The 15,361-nt window shown below is 36.1% G+C and overlaps 1 protein-coding gene across 3 annotated transcripts in view; it reads left to right on the forward strand.

Annotated features, from left to right (window-relative positions):
• The window catches only part of HSDL2 (hydroxysteroid dehydrogenase like 2), a 179,342-nt gene extending 176,892 nt beyond the window's left edge, over window positions 1-2,450 (forward strand). For all 3 annotated transcript variants that reach the window (XM_043976809.1, XM_043976811.1, XM_043976810.1), the window contains one exon: window positions 1,611-2,450. In XM_043976809.1, the coding sequence (XP_043832744.1) occupies window positions 1,611-1,723 (113 nt within the window). In that variant the 3' untranslated portion in view covers window positions 1,724-2,450. The remainder of the gene's footprint in view (window positions 1-1,610) is intronic.
• Window positions 2,451-15,361: the final 12,911 nt, after the last annotated feature.

Raw genomic sequence — 15,361 nt, forward strand, 5'->3', positions numbered from 1 at the left:
CACTGAGCCACCTAGCGGCCCCTAATACCATTTTTCTTAAGTGCAATCCTTAAATTTTTTTTTATTTTGCAGGATACATGAAAAGTAGCACTTAATATTTAATTGCAAAATCCAAAACATTAATATAAATAAACTTTTGAAAAAAGTCAGATTTCAGTAATGTTTTGATTAACAAAAATAGGTCCTCTTATTCTTAGCACAGGAAAAAAATCTGCAACTACAATTGTTTAGTAGATCATTTTCCTTGGTCTCTGATAATCATAGTTAAAATCATTATTAATCTCATTCTTCATGTTAGTCCAAATTAGATAGTTTGCACATTATAATTAAGTTTGGCTAGCTACCATTTTGTTTCTTGTGTCCAGATGTACAATAGAAGTTGATATGGAAGAAGAGAATCTTTGTGTCTGTATTTGTGAAATAGAGTTGGTATTTTGGTAGTGATGGTGGTTGTGGTGCTATTTAGAGAGAAATCCCCTTGATATAGTATATAGTACTTACATTTTTTCATATAGGAATATGTCACAGCTCAAAAAGCTCCAGTGGTGTCCTCCTGTCTAAAGGATAAAATATAGACTCCTCGGTGTGGCTTTTAAAGCACTTCAAAAACCTAGCTTGTGGTTGACTCCTTTCTAGGCTTATTGAACATTACTGTCCTTTACATATGGTCCACTCCAGTCAAAGTAATCTGCTTGAGATTCCCTATTCACAGCATCCTATAGGCTGTCTTTATCCCTTTTGCCCAGACTGCTGCCCCCCAGGCCTAGAATGTGCTTTTTCATCTCTCTTCCATAGAACTCTCAAGCTTCATTCTAAGCTCAAGCAGCACTCCAGAAGGAAGCCCACCCCACCCCCTGATAATTCACTGTGCCCTTCCCCTGGAAATTACTTTGTATCTATCTTTATGTATTTTATATTTACTATTAATACAATTCTCCTCCCTCCCCCACCTTCCCAAAATAGTATCTAAACCCTATGTACATTATTTTGTCTGTATTCCTACTCCCTAGAAATTGTCCAGCTCATAATAAGTATTTATTTTAAAATGCTTATTAAATTGATGGATGGATGGATAGGTGGATGGAAAAAAAAAGCATCATGCACAGTCCATATACAGTGATTCCTCCAAAATAACATTAATTCTTTATTAATAGTACATCCATTTGTTCTTATTTTAAAGTTTAAAACTAAAATATGTGATATTTTGAAATAAACTACTAAAGTGATGTCTTATTTAATCACCATTTATTTCAATAACTTTAATGTGCTTATTTAGTGTTCAGGTTTTGATCATTTAAATGCTAGTTTTATTTCCACTTACCCTATTATCTTTTTATAATTTTTTATTTATATAATTTTTTTATCATTTTTTATTTATCTTTTATATAATCCTTAGTTAACTTCTGGTCCTAGAAGTGGAGAATTTTCCCTATGTGCTGTTAATAAAATTCAGTAAATAAAGATAACATCTCTGCACTTAACTATATGGAGAAAGTTCTAGGACTGTAGTAGATTCTTTCAGTAATTAATATTATAGCTATAGTAAACATATGTACAAATGAAATAATGTGCGTTTTTTCCACTTGATTTTTTGTTCTTTCCTGTTTTAGGAAAACTAAAGCCAACAATGGCATTCATGTCAGGGAAGTTGAAGATTAAAGGTAACATGGCTCTAGCAATCAAGTTGGAAAGGTTGATGACTCAGATGAACTCCAGACTGTAATAGGAATGGAGTTCTTGTTCCATATGTAGACCATTTGGCCTTAAAGAGTAAAAACTTTCAATGTTTAAAATACTACTGTTCACTTTGTTTTGCCTGTCTGTATCATGAAGAAACTTGTTTGTCTCAGTGAGAATTTGACTTCTATGTCTGTATAACTTGATAGTTATAACAAAAAACTAATATGGTTCTAGTTTAGTTAAGTGGAACCATAGAGTACTATTATTTCTTACAGATTCCTAGCAGAAAAATATTGAATCTACCAAACCAGCTGTCTGAATTTTAATTTGTCACTAAGTATAGGCCAGGGAAGTTCTCTTTGTCAGGATTAGTTGTTTTGCAGTGCATAAAATCACATTTAATCCTTAAGGATCAGAAGTCAAATTGGATAGCTTTATAATTTTATTCCAGATACTATAAGCAAGCTAGTTCATTTGAAAATTAAGGGGTTTTTAAAACCTGGGATTAATGAAAATCTTTGCTGATATTTTAGATTTTTAAAGAGTCATATTTTTAAGTAATTTAACATCTAATCAGTAATCAGTAATGTTAAACATCTAATGAAATTTAAAATGTGCTAGGGTTTTTTTTGTTTGTTATTGACTTTCTTGTCTGGTGCAAAACATTTGCAAGAAAACAATTTAAATGTAAATCAGCTAATTGTAATATGAGTTCTGCTCATTGTTATATATAAATGCTCTGAAATAAACTAATTTTCTTACCTGGTCTATATAATTGTTGCATTTTTTTTAATCATAGAAGCATAATCCCCACAGGTTAGTCAAAAGCAAGGTCCAGCATAAACCAAAATATTCATAGCAATATTCTTTATGGTAAAAAAAAAAAGAAAGAAAGAGAAACTGGGAAAGCCACTGGTATTTTTTTTGGGGGGGGTAATTTTTTATTATCATTACTTAGTAAAATTGATGAGCATGAAGAATTTATAGGAACATGGGCAGATTTGTACAACCCAATGAATTTAAAGTAAAAATAAACAGAACCAAAAGAACAATTATGCATAATAACAATATAAACGAAAACAAGTCATTAAAAAGATCTTAAACTCTGAATAACTGAAAAGACAGTGAAGGTTATAAAGAACAGATAATGAAGTATACTATCCTACCTAAAGCAGAGAGTGTGGGGATGACTAGGAAAGAATCCTGCACATTTTAGAAAATGTCTTTATCTCAACTAGTTTTTGCTTGTTTTTCTTTGTTACAAAGTTGATGTTAGCCTCTAAGGAGTTAGGACATGACCATGAAGGGAAAAAAAGCATCAACAAAAGAGAACAACAGTTCATTAGTTATGGCAATGTACAAAATGACAATTTCTTAATTTAAAAAAAGTAAAAATATACTCAATCAATGTGTTTGTTTTTTAAAGACATAAGAAAATGTTTAATTTTAATTATATAAATGTAGCAATCTAATTTAAAGGGCTTTTTAAGGTTGTCTCAGAAGCACAGCCAGGCTAGGGAAGGACTAAGCCTGAAACTGCAAATGTAGTTAGAGAAAGCTGTGCATGCGCATTAGATCTCTGGACTTCCCTGGCAGGGAAATCTATGGGCTTGGCCATGGGAGGAGTAGAGGGTGGGGTCTGGAGAGGAGGGGAGAGATTTTGAACTCAGGCCCTACCCCCACTGCTAGGGGATTAAAAGCCCCCAAGCATGCAAAATTAGAGAATCTCTCAGCATTAGAATTTGAAAAAAATACAGGAGTGCAAGGCTTCTCTGAAAAAGCATGGCTGGGAGAGGGGGGGATATTTATATCCCCTTGTGTAAGTACCTTGCTGGCTCCTCCAACAAAAATAAAAAGAAAAATAGAAAATCCACAAAAACAGCATTAACATGATCTTATCTCCCATTAGGGAGTTTAAAAGGTCCATTTGAAAAAATTTAAAGGGAAAACACCCGGCAATTCAGCAGTACTTCAGATACTTGGCAGTACTTTCCAATTTAAGGGGACAAGGGAGGGGAAATCTTACCCAATCAGAAGATCAGAAGACAAACGTTCGGTTTTCCTCTTCATGGTCAGCCAAACTGTTAAGGGCTAAAATTCTAGCTAGTCTTTCTAAAATATCTAATGAGTGGTCGCCAATAAATTATAAGCTTTAGCAAGAGTTAGACTTTTAAGCATTTATTAAGGAGAATAAGAATTTGGTAAAGAGAGAAAGACCTAGATTCCTATCTATTAAAGGGAGAGTGCATTTCTAGCTGCCTTCTCCACCAGCGTACCCAGGAAAGAGAGCGAGTCAGAGCACCCAGCTCTTCCTTCTTCCTCCCACTAGCAAACGTCACTTCCTGATGCCAAAGAAAACATTCCTGGTCTTGCCCTCAAAGACCTTCATTTCATCGCAGAGCTTTTCTACAGTAAGTCTCCAGCAGGTGGCGTCATTCCAATCATTACAGTTACAAAGGAGATGTTAGCCTCTAAGGAGTTAGGACATGACCATGAAGGGAAAAAAAGCATCAACAAAAGAGGACAACAGTTCATTAGTTATGGCAATGTACAAAATAACAATTTCTTAATTTAAAAAAAGTAAAAATATACTCAGTCAATGTGTTTGTTTTTTAAAGACATAGGGGGGCAGCTAGGTGGCGCAGTGGATAGAGCACTGGCCCTGGATTCAGGAGGACCTGAGTTCAAATCCGGCCTCAGGCATTTAACACTTACTAGCTGTGTGACCCTGGGCAAGTCACTTAACCCCAATTGTCTCACAAAAAAAAAAAAAAAGACATAGGAAAACGTTTAATTTTAATTATACAAATGTAGCAATCTAGGCCAATCATGTATCAAGAACCAGGCCTAAACCAGACCCAAGTGCTACACCAATACTAGTAAGCCATGAAATATTTAAAGAGCTAGAGTAAGGGTTCCTCATGTTAGATTTTCTATACAGGAGTCATTGAAAGATATGAACAAGAAGTATGCAGAATGAAAAATCATTTTGCTCTTCATGAAATTGGAAGGAGTACTCAAACCAATGAGATTACACATTGATGGAGGTTTTAAGTTTCATTTTCATTGCTTCTTTCTCATTCTCCCCCTTTTCCAAGTATTCTGTCATGACAGAAAGTAGTATTGGCTTTAAATTTCTTTTTAGGAGCTTATCCCTACATTGTAAGGGTTCCCAACTAGTGATCATCTTTTTTCCTACAGCTAGACTATATTTCCAGTAGGGAAGGGGCCATAATTCAAAACTACTAGTATGCCTTTGACCCGGCAATACCACTACTAGATCTGCATTCCAAAGAGATAAATGAAAAGAACCTGTAAGTATAAAAACTCTTTTTGTGGTGGCAAAGAATTGGAAATTGTGAGAATTTGGGGAATGGCTGAACAAGTTGTGGTATATGATTGTGATGTGCTATAAGAAATGATGGTTTCAGGAAAACTTGGGAAGACATACAAACTGATGTAAAGTGAAGTGAGCAGAACCAGAAGAATGTTGTACACAGCTTAAAAATATTGTAATGATGATTGGCTGTGCAAAACTTAGCTAATTAATATAATGATCCAAAGATAATTCCAAAGCACTCATGATGAAAAATGTTATCCACGTCCATAGAGAAAACTGATGGAGTCTGAATACAGATTGAAGAAGAATTTTTCACCATCACCCCCTTTTTTTTGCAACAGGCATAAAATGGAAATATATTATGCATTACTTTACATGTATAATTGATATCACATTGCTTGCCTTAGTGGGTATGAGAGGGGCTGGAGGAAGAAAGAGAATTTAGAACTCAAAAAAATTTTGAATGAATGTTAAAGGAAAAAAAGACTGTTGGTAAGCTCCACACTTTTGTCATCCAATTAGGAATTCTACAGAGACATCATGTAGAACAGAATAGGACCCCAAGGGATCATCTACTCTGAAGCCCTAATTGTACAGATGAGTAAACTTCTGAATACAAGGGAAGTTGTGATTTGCCTAAGATGATAGGTAGTAAGCAGCAGAGGGAGGATTTGAACCTGGGTCCTCTGATTCCATAGCCACCTACCCCAAATTGGGGAGTTAGGAAAAGTAAGATCCAGAAGCAGTCTTGAACCAGAAGGTCTATGATCATAGAATTCAAAGGAATTGGAAGTATCACCAAAAAAGAGGTGGTTGTCATGGTCAAGTGCTACAAATTGAGGATGAGGTATAAGGAAAGACCATTGGATTTAGCAATTAAAAGGTCCTTAAGCAAATTAAAACAACTCTGATGTACCACCCCATACCTATCAGATTTGCTAATATAAATTTTTTATAAAAGGAAAATAATAAATGTTGGAGGGGATGTAGGAACATTGGAACACTAATGCACTGCTGATAAAGTTGTGAAGTGACACAACCATTCTGGAGAGCAATTTGGAACCATGCCCACGGGGCCATAAGACTGTGCATACCTTTTGATCCAGCAATTCCACTACTAGGCCTGTATCCCAAAGAATTTTTAAAAGGGGAACCAGGGCCTGTTTATACAAAAATATAGCAGCTCTTTTTGTGGTGGCAAAGAACTGGAAAATGAGGGGATGCCCATCAATTGGGGAATGGCTGAACAAGTTGTGGTATATGATTGTGGTGGAATACTATTGTGCTATAAGAAATGATGAGGGGGCAGCTAGGTGGCACAGTGGATAGAGCACCAGCCCTGGAGCCAGGAGTACCTGAGTTCAAATCCGGCCTCAGACACTTAACACTTACTAGCTGTGTGACCCTGGGCAAGTCACTTAACCCCAATTGCCTCACTAAAAAAAAAGAAAAAAAAAAGAAAAAGAAATGATGAGCAGGTAGATTTCAGAAAAAACCTAGAAAAACTTTTATGAACTGATGCTGAGTGAAGTGAGCAGAACCAGGAGAACATGGTATACACAGTAACAGCAATATCATATGGTGATCAACTGTGAATAACTTAGCTATTCTCAGCAATATAATGATCCAAGGTCATTCCAAAGAACTCATGATGAAAAATGGTATCCACCTCTAGAGAAAGAACTGATGGAGTCTGAATGCAGATCAAAAAGCATACTATTTTTTCACTTTCTGCATTTTTTCATGGTTCCCCCCCACTTTTGGGTTTGTCTTTCACAACATGACTAATGATATGTTTTGTATGATTGAACACATATAACCTATATGAAATTGCTTATTGTCTCAGGGCAGGGGCAGGGATGAGAGAGAGAGAGAATTTGGAACACAATTTTTTAATGTTAAAAATTGCCTTTACATGTAACTGAGGAAAATATTATTTAAAAAAAATTTTAAAGGTATCCAAGGTTGTATACAGACAACAAACATAAAAAATCAAAAGCCATTCCCCAGAGATGAGGTCAAAGAAGAAAAAACAGTTCTTCAAAGAATTCCAAACTACAAATAATTCTAGGAAAGATTGCCTCCATGTCATTAATAATAAAAGAAATACAAATCAAGACAACCCTGAGGTTTCACCTCACAATCAACAAGTTGGCAAAGATGGCAAAGGACTAGTCAGTGTTGGCAAGGTTGTGAGAAGATAGGTGCACTTGTATGTTTCTGGGGGAGATGTGATTTAGTATAACCAATTTTGGAAAGCAGTTTGGAATTATGCAAATAAAGGTACTAAAAAAACCCATGGTGAAAGTAGAGATTCCCCTACTAGGCACATAATCTGACAAGGTAACTGATAAAAAGAAAGTTTCCCCATATATACCAAAACTAATAAAATTGAAACAAATGAAAATTCTAAGACACAGTTTCTGGGTAATTAGTAATGAAATTATTAATTAGGCTAGTTGACAATCAATAAACTGATGGTCAGTGGTTTCTCTTCATAACCAATGATGTCCCAATGGAGACCCTGAAAACTTTAAATAATGCTTCTGAAAGGGAATCCCCTTGACCAGTGAGATTTAATCCTGATTGGTGGACATTTAATGAGGAGGTGGACTAAAAGTCTTCAGCTCCTCCTGCTAAGAACGTGACTTGATTGTGAGACTTAGCTGCCTCCAGTAATCTGGATAGGGGGAATCCATCTCTATCTGGATCACTCTGGCTGGTTTTATCCTTCATGAGGGGAGGGGAACAAGGACAGTAGTTCCTTCCCTCGGGACAAAGGCTCACCCAGACTGCATTCTGTTTATGCTCTAAACAGAAATTAGCTCTCCTAGTTTGGTAGGTCCCTCCCAAAATTGGCCAGCATGTTTCTTGAAGACTAGGAGTAATTTCATCAACCAGCCATGTCCTTCAGAGGATGGATTGACCTTTTTTTTTTTTTTTTGGTGGGGCAATGAGGGTTAAGTGACTTGCCCAGGGTCACACAGCTAGTGTCAAGTTCTGAGGCTGGATTTGAACTCAGGCCCTCCTGAATCCAGGGCCAGTGCTTTATCCACTGTGCCACCTAGCTGCCCCGGATTGACCTTTTAAAGGAGCTGGGCCTTGAGAAAAATGAGGGTAAAGCTTGGATTCCAATAGCAATTTATAATAATAGCAATAATAGCATAATAATCATTTGTCTCATAGTGTAGCAACAGAACTGGGAAACAAAGTAGATTCCTCCTTAGTTGGGGGGATGGCTAAAAAAATCGTGGTACATGGATGTAATGAAATGTATTACTGTACTGTAAGAAACAGCAAGTATGTCAAAGATTTGATACTTTACATTGAAAAGAGAGGTTATGTTACTTGACCAAGGAAGGAGTCACACAACTAGTAAATTCTGTCAGAATTTGAATTCAAATTTCTTATAATTCAAATCTAATATATCCATGTATATGTGTATATATCTGAACCAAGAGATAATGGATTTATGATCACAGAATTCAAAGGAGTTGGAAGTATGAAAAAAAAAGGAGTGATCATCAGGGTGTGTGTGTGTGTGTGTGTGTGTGTGTGTGTGTGTGTGTGTGTGTGTATGAATGGATGGATGGATGGATGGATGGATGGATGGATGGATGGATGGATGGATGGATGGATGGATACTCCCTACACCAACTGATTTTAATCTCTGAAGCCTAAACCAGTGGTCTCCAAATTTGATCATACACCCCTATCATTTAAAAAGATTTGAGCGCCATCCCCTCCAAAATATATGAATGCAGGTTTCCCAAATGTCTTGGTACAATATTAAGTTTTAATAGATGAATGGCTATTAAATGCTTAATATTGCTCTAAGACTTTTGGGATACCCTGTAATTCATTCATTCACTTGTTCATTCATGAACTTATAAATTATATATATGAACATGGTTCTAAGTTGTTTGTTTTGATACGTAGTCTTTTTTTTTTTTAAGTGATGCAATTGGGGTTAAGTGACTTGCCCAGGGTCACACAGCTAGTAAGTGTTAAGTGTCTGAGACCGGATTTGAACTCAGGTCCTCCTGACTCCAGGGCCAGTGCTCTATCCACTGTGCCATCTAGCTGCCCCTGATACTTAGTCTTAACGGCTCTCATAAATGAAAAAGATATATCACAAGACACATAGTTCCAAATGGAAGAATCACAGTGTTGGCTGCACTTGTTAAATCATTCTTCTATCTGCCTTCTCTCCAGTAGCCTTGCAGACTTGACCAGAAACCCTGCCCTGGAAGACTTAATCTTATCTCCCCTAAAACTCCATCCCTAGGGCCCTTGATTTCCTGATTATTGCTAGTTGCCTCTGTTATCTCACTACATCTAGGCTCAACTTTCATTCTAGTCATTCTTTATTCCCCAACCACCTTTACATCAGCAGCCTTGCTTCGAAGCATATCCTCCATCCCTTACCCCACACTTTTCCATTTCTGAATCCACAATTTTTATTGCTCCTGGAAAAGTGTATTAATTTGCTTCCCATATGGCTCCACTCACCATTAGTGTAACTTTTGAAATCAAAATCCCTCTTCCTGGCCATACCATAAGTGTTGTCTCTTCCTATTAGAATAGAAACTCCTTGAGGGCAGGGATTGACTTTGCTTTTGTATTTGTATCTCACATAGTACAGTGTTTGACACAGGGTAAACAAATGCATTTTCATTCATTCCTGATGTTCATTTTTCAACCCCCTTTACTAATTCATGCAAAAGTTTTTGCTGAAATTTACTGCCTAAACTTTGCTCTTCCTTACAGTAAATCAACTATTCTTGCAAACTAATTCATGAAGTTGTTGCATTTTCATTTTTATTTTATTCTTTTTTATTTGTGATATATAGTTATATTTTATACCTATATCAAACATAGATATAATATACACAGATACATATGTGACATATATAATGTAAATTTTCTACATTATTACATTTAGATATATCTAGATATATTCTAATACATATAACTTAGTATTTAAATTCCTTAAATTTTATAAATAACAAATACATATCAATTTATATAAATAATTTACAACAAATTTGTTTAAATAGAATTACTGCATAAATAATACCTAAATAACTCATAAATACACAACATATATGTGTATGTGTATAAATACATATATACCTCCTGTACCCTTCCCAGCATACCCCTCCCCCACCTTTCCAGATTATACATTTTAATTTATATTTTTCTATTCCAATCTCTATTCTTTTCTTGCCTCCTCCCATATCCCCTCCCCAAAGTGGTAAATAATCTGATATGGGTTAAATATATATGATATATATTTGTCGCTTAATGAAAGAATGTGAAAAATAGCATGCTCCAGTCTGTTCCATCAACATCAGTTCTTTCCCTGGAGGTAGATAGTATGTTTCATCAATATTCCTTTTGGATTGACTTGGATCACTGCATTGCTGATACTAATCAAGTAATTCACAGTTCTTCATCAAACAATATTCCTATCTCTATGTAGAGTATTCTCTTGGTTCTGCTCACTTCCCAATACATTATTTCATACGTGTCTTTCTAAGCTTTTTTGAAGTTCTTATTTTTTTTTTCAAATAATTTATATAGTAATGGGTTCAAAATCTATTGAAACTTCTTTTGGAAGATTTTGAAATAAGTTAGAGAATTCTGTTTCCAAGTTTAGGTGTTCAGACATGAGTTTTATAGGTTACTTAATTATATAGGTGACCATTTACCTAATTTTCAGACCTCCTCAAATAACATCCTAATGGATGCATTTCCAAACATCCATTTCCAAAATTCTATCTCCATAGCATGAGCTTCTTTCAAAAAGCAAGTTCTTACTTGTTAAAATATTACTTTTGTTTGATATACAAGATATATAAGGTACTAACACAAATATATACCATAAAAAGCCATTCCAAATCACTAATAATGAGAAATGTCCATCAAAACAATTCTGAATAGGGGGCAGCTAGGTGGCACAGTGGATAAAGCACTGATCCTGGATTCAGGAAGACCCAAATCCGACCTCACATACTTGACACTTACTAGCTGTGTGACCCTGGACACTTAATCCTCATTGCCCAAAAAAACAAACAAACAAACAACAACAACAAAACAACTCTGAAGTATCCCCCTTATACATAGAGATTTGGTAAAGGTTTGTAATAGTCAATGTTGGAAAAACCGTGGAAAGACAAGGATACCAATGCACAACATGTTAGTTGAGCTGTATATTGGTTCAACCTTGCTGGAAAGCCATTTAAAATTATGCTATGATAATAGATATCCTTTGAGTGGAAATACCAATGATAGGTATATAGGCATTTACACCCCAAGCAGGTCAAAGAAAAAAAAAAAGAGTTCAATACATACCAAGATATTTATAGCAGTGAGTTTTTACAGTAATGGTAAGAACTGGGGGGAAATAAATGCTCAACAATTAGAGAATGACTAAACAGATTATGTGGATGTGATGGAATTCAATGGAATATTACTATTCCACATAAATAATATGAAGAATACAGAGGGCTTCTGGGGAAATTGAAAGCTGGCTGGCATAAATTAGATTTAGAACAAAATATCTAGTAACATCTACAATAAACTCCAAATGGATCCATGACCTTTATATAAAAAGGTCAGATTATAAATAAGTTAGAGGAAAAGGGAAGGAGGCACCTTTCACCATGATATACAGATAGAAAATTCTTAACAAGAGATTGAGATAATCATAAAAGATAAAATGGAAACATTAGATAAAACTGAAAATATTTTGAACAAGCAAAATTGGTGCAGTCAGAAGAGAAAGACTAAACTAGGAAAAATATTTGTTGTAAATTTCTCAAGTAAATACTTGATATCCAACATTTGTAGGAAATTTATACAAGTATGTAAGAAAATGCACCATTCCTCAATAGATAAATCAACAAAGGCTATAAACAGGTAATTCTCAAAAAAGAAATTTAAGCTATCAACAACCATATGAAAAAATTTCCCAAATAACTAATAATAAGAAAAATGCAAATTAAAACAATTCTTCAGGTACAATCATCCTCATATCAAATTGACACAAATGACAAAAACAGAAAGTGACAGTCGTTGGTGGGGCTGGTGGAAGAGAAACACATTAATGCTTTGTTAATAGAACTCTAAACTGTCCCAATCTAGAAAGTGGTTTGGAATTATACTCAAAAAGTCATTAAACTGCATACCCTTTGATCCATGGATGACACTACTAAGCATATATACCAAAGATATAGAGAAAAGGGAAAAGACCTATGTGGGGATCAATTTTTATTTTTATTTTTTTTAATTTTTTTTGTGTGTGGGGGGGGCAATGAGGGTTAAGTGACTTGCCCAGGGTCACACAGCTAGTGTCAAGTGTCAGAGGCCAGAATCAAACTCAGGCCCTCCTGAATTCAGGGCTGGTGCTTTATCCACTGCGCCACCTAGCTGCCCCCGGGATCAATTTTTTTTTTTTTAAATATTATCATCCTCATTTCTTATTTATTTATTTATTTATTTATTTATTTTGCAGGGCAATGGGGGTTAAGTGACTTGCCCAGAGTCACACAGCTAGTAAGTGTCTGAGTCTGGGTTTGAACTCAGGTCCTCCTGAGTCCAAGGCTGGTGCCTTATCCACTGTGCCACCTAGCTGCCCCCTGGGATCAATTTTTAATTGGAGAGTGCTAGCTAAGCGGCTCGCGGCAATATTGGGGCAAGGAAGGAGACCGGCAGCCTCCCTCAAAACAGAACAAGATTTATTTTAACAAGAATGAGCTTAAAAAAAAACAACACACAAACAGGATCAGTAGGATCAAGGGAAAGGAAATAAAATGGGGAAAGGGAAATTATAATACCTGAAAAAATACCACCGCCCAGGAATCAGCTGAAAATACGCAGCAGAACTCCTGTCGCTTTCCAGCTTCCACCTCGAATGCCCAATTCTCCTCCCCCAAACTTAGAAACACCCCACATAGCCCCAGCCAATGGAATGGCTGCTCTGACAGTCACATGACTGCCCTCACTAGGCTTCCAATCATTATAATTTTGCCAGGCCCATGTAGGCATTGGTGAGTGGTGATGACATGAGGTGCCAGAGCCCTGGCAACAGGTACAACCAGTGGATGGAGCACCGTGCGGTTTGTGGAGCCCCAGGCCAGTGCGTGCCAAGGCATGAAAACCTCAAATAACAATTAATTTTTTTTACATTCCCCCCTTTGTTTCATCAAGAAACATGAGGTGTTTCCTTGATGGAACAATAAACAATAAATAAATTTTTTAAAATAACAATATCATAACCAATGCTAACAAACAATATACTAATAACAATATAGGAAAGGGAAAATACATATTACAGATGATGTATATAGTAACAGAAGGAAAAACAAAAATGTCCATTTAAATCTTGTCTTTAAATCTTGTCCTTAAAATCTTGTCTTCAAAGGAGGGTTGAGATGTCATCAGGGGAACTAGACTCTGGTCTGGATTCTGGCTGTCTCTGGATTCTGGTTGTCTCTGGAACTGCTGGATTTTCACTAATCTTTAGCATAGCATTGTCCAAAAATGTTCAAATTAAACAATGAAAGTTCTTCAAAATATACAAAACAAGTTTAAACTTGATATATATACAGCATATTGGAGTCCCCCCTTTGGAGGATACTCATATCTATACGCAATACAAAATTGAGACAGTTATGACATTACTAACACTTTTTACCACTATATGTCTGGATCAAGGCCAAATTTAGTTATGTGTCCATGATGACACCTGAAAATGTTATGGAAAGGTTACCATACCACATCTCATTGTGCATAGACATCTAATAATTGTGCTAGGCCTCAGGTGGATCAATTCTGACCATGCCACCAGATTGAGTAAAGAAGCCAAGTTAAGTTAAACCAGGTGCATGCATTAGGGCTAACATGACACCAGAACATTTTTGGAGTGAGAGAGGAAGAAACTGGACTATGTCTAGCAATTGTGCTCTACATAGCTGCTCTCATAAGCAAACTATGGACTTCCTGAATGTATTTGTCTGTTCTCTTAGCCTCTATCAGAGTATCATACATGTCCCTGTTTCTCCTCCTGCTGTACACATATTCTCTCCAGGGCCTGCAGCGTGGAGTTGAACCATCTCCATCAAGCTCATTGTAAGAGCAATTAGTCTCTGAAATGGTAAGTTTCCATAAATCATAAATCTCGTATTAATTTCACCAAAGACAATATGATGGTAAAACTGTGTGCTACACTGCATAACTTAGGATATACTTGAAATATATATATATATATAATCCTAAACCATACCCAGAGTATACATAGTCACAATGACATACAAATGATAAATGAATGTAAATGGCTGATATTATTAAACATTATTACAGAATCTTCATTAAGCAAGTAAACCACATCATCTTGTCCATGAATTCTCTATCTAGTACAATGACAATAACAGATACTTGAAATGATAAACAATTTATCAAAAGGAAATAAAACGTCAGCAAGACTCAATATGTAGATGTTCAAAAGGTGTATATGCCAAAGGGCACCCTCCATATGCTTTAGCATGGAAAGCATGTTGATTGTAAGACTGACATGTGGAGCAGCCCGAGGAGATTCGAGATGCTATGTTAGTTATACCTGGTGCTAACCAGGTCCTTCTGAGTCCACAATGTCTTTTGTGTCAAAATGGCCTTTCTTGTAAATAAGAGAGGCATACCTGGTGATAGAATTTCTGGGGGAGAAGTGGTTTTCCCTCCGAAGACATCCAGACTCCAATGATCTGTTTAGCCTTGAATTTCTTTTTCCACCTTTCTACTTCAGAATCATCATAAGTTAGGTGGAGAGAAACATCCTCAGAAGGTGAGAGGTTACATACATACTCAGGGGCTTCTAAAGCAGCGAGCTTAGCTGCTGAATCAGCTCATGCATTCCCCTTGTGTGGGCAGGGAAATGTACAAGACTGGACCCACTAGACTCAAAAGATTCCTATATTGTACGGAATACATTCGTATATCAATCATTGCCAGAAATACGTATTTTTTTATGACACAGTGTCCAGGCTGGAAAGATATGGCTGTAGAAAGGCTTAAAGAAATTGCCACCTATATCTTTGAGGCAAATGAAGACAATACGGCTAAGCAAACCATTCTGGCACCAGCACTTTCAGGTCAGGCATTTAAAGGTCAGGACAAAACCCCTAAGGTGTGTCAGTACTGTGAAAAACAAGGACACTCATGGAGAGAATGTAGAATTAGAAAGCAAGAACTCAGGTGGGCAGTAACTGAGGGTCTGGAATATTTTTTCAGGAGAAACCAGAATAATTATGGAAATTTTTACCAGAAAGGAAACAACCAAGA

The sequence above is a fragment of the Dromiciops gliroides genome, chromosome 1 (genome assembly GCF_019393635.1).
Source record: "Dromiciops gliroides isolate mDroGli1 chromosome 1, mDroGli1.pri, whole genome shotgun sequence".
Taxonomy (NCBI): Eukaryota; Metazoa; Chordata; class Mammalia; order Microbiotheria; family Microbiotheriidae; genus Dromiciops; species Dromiciops gliroides.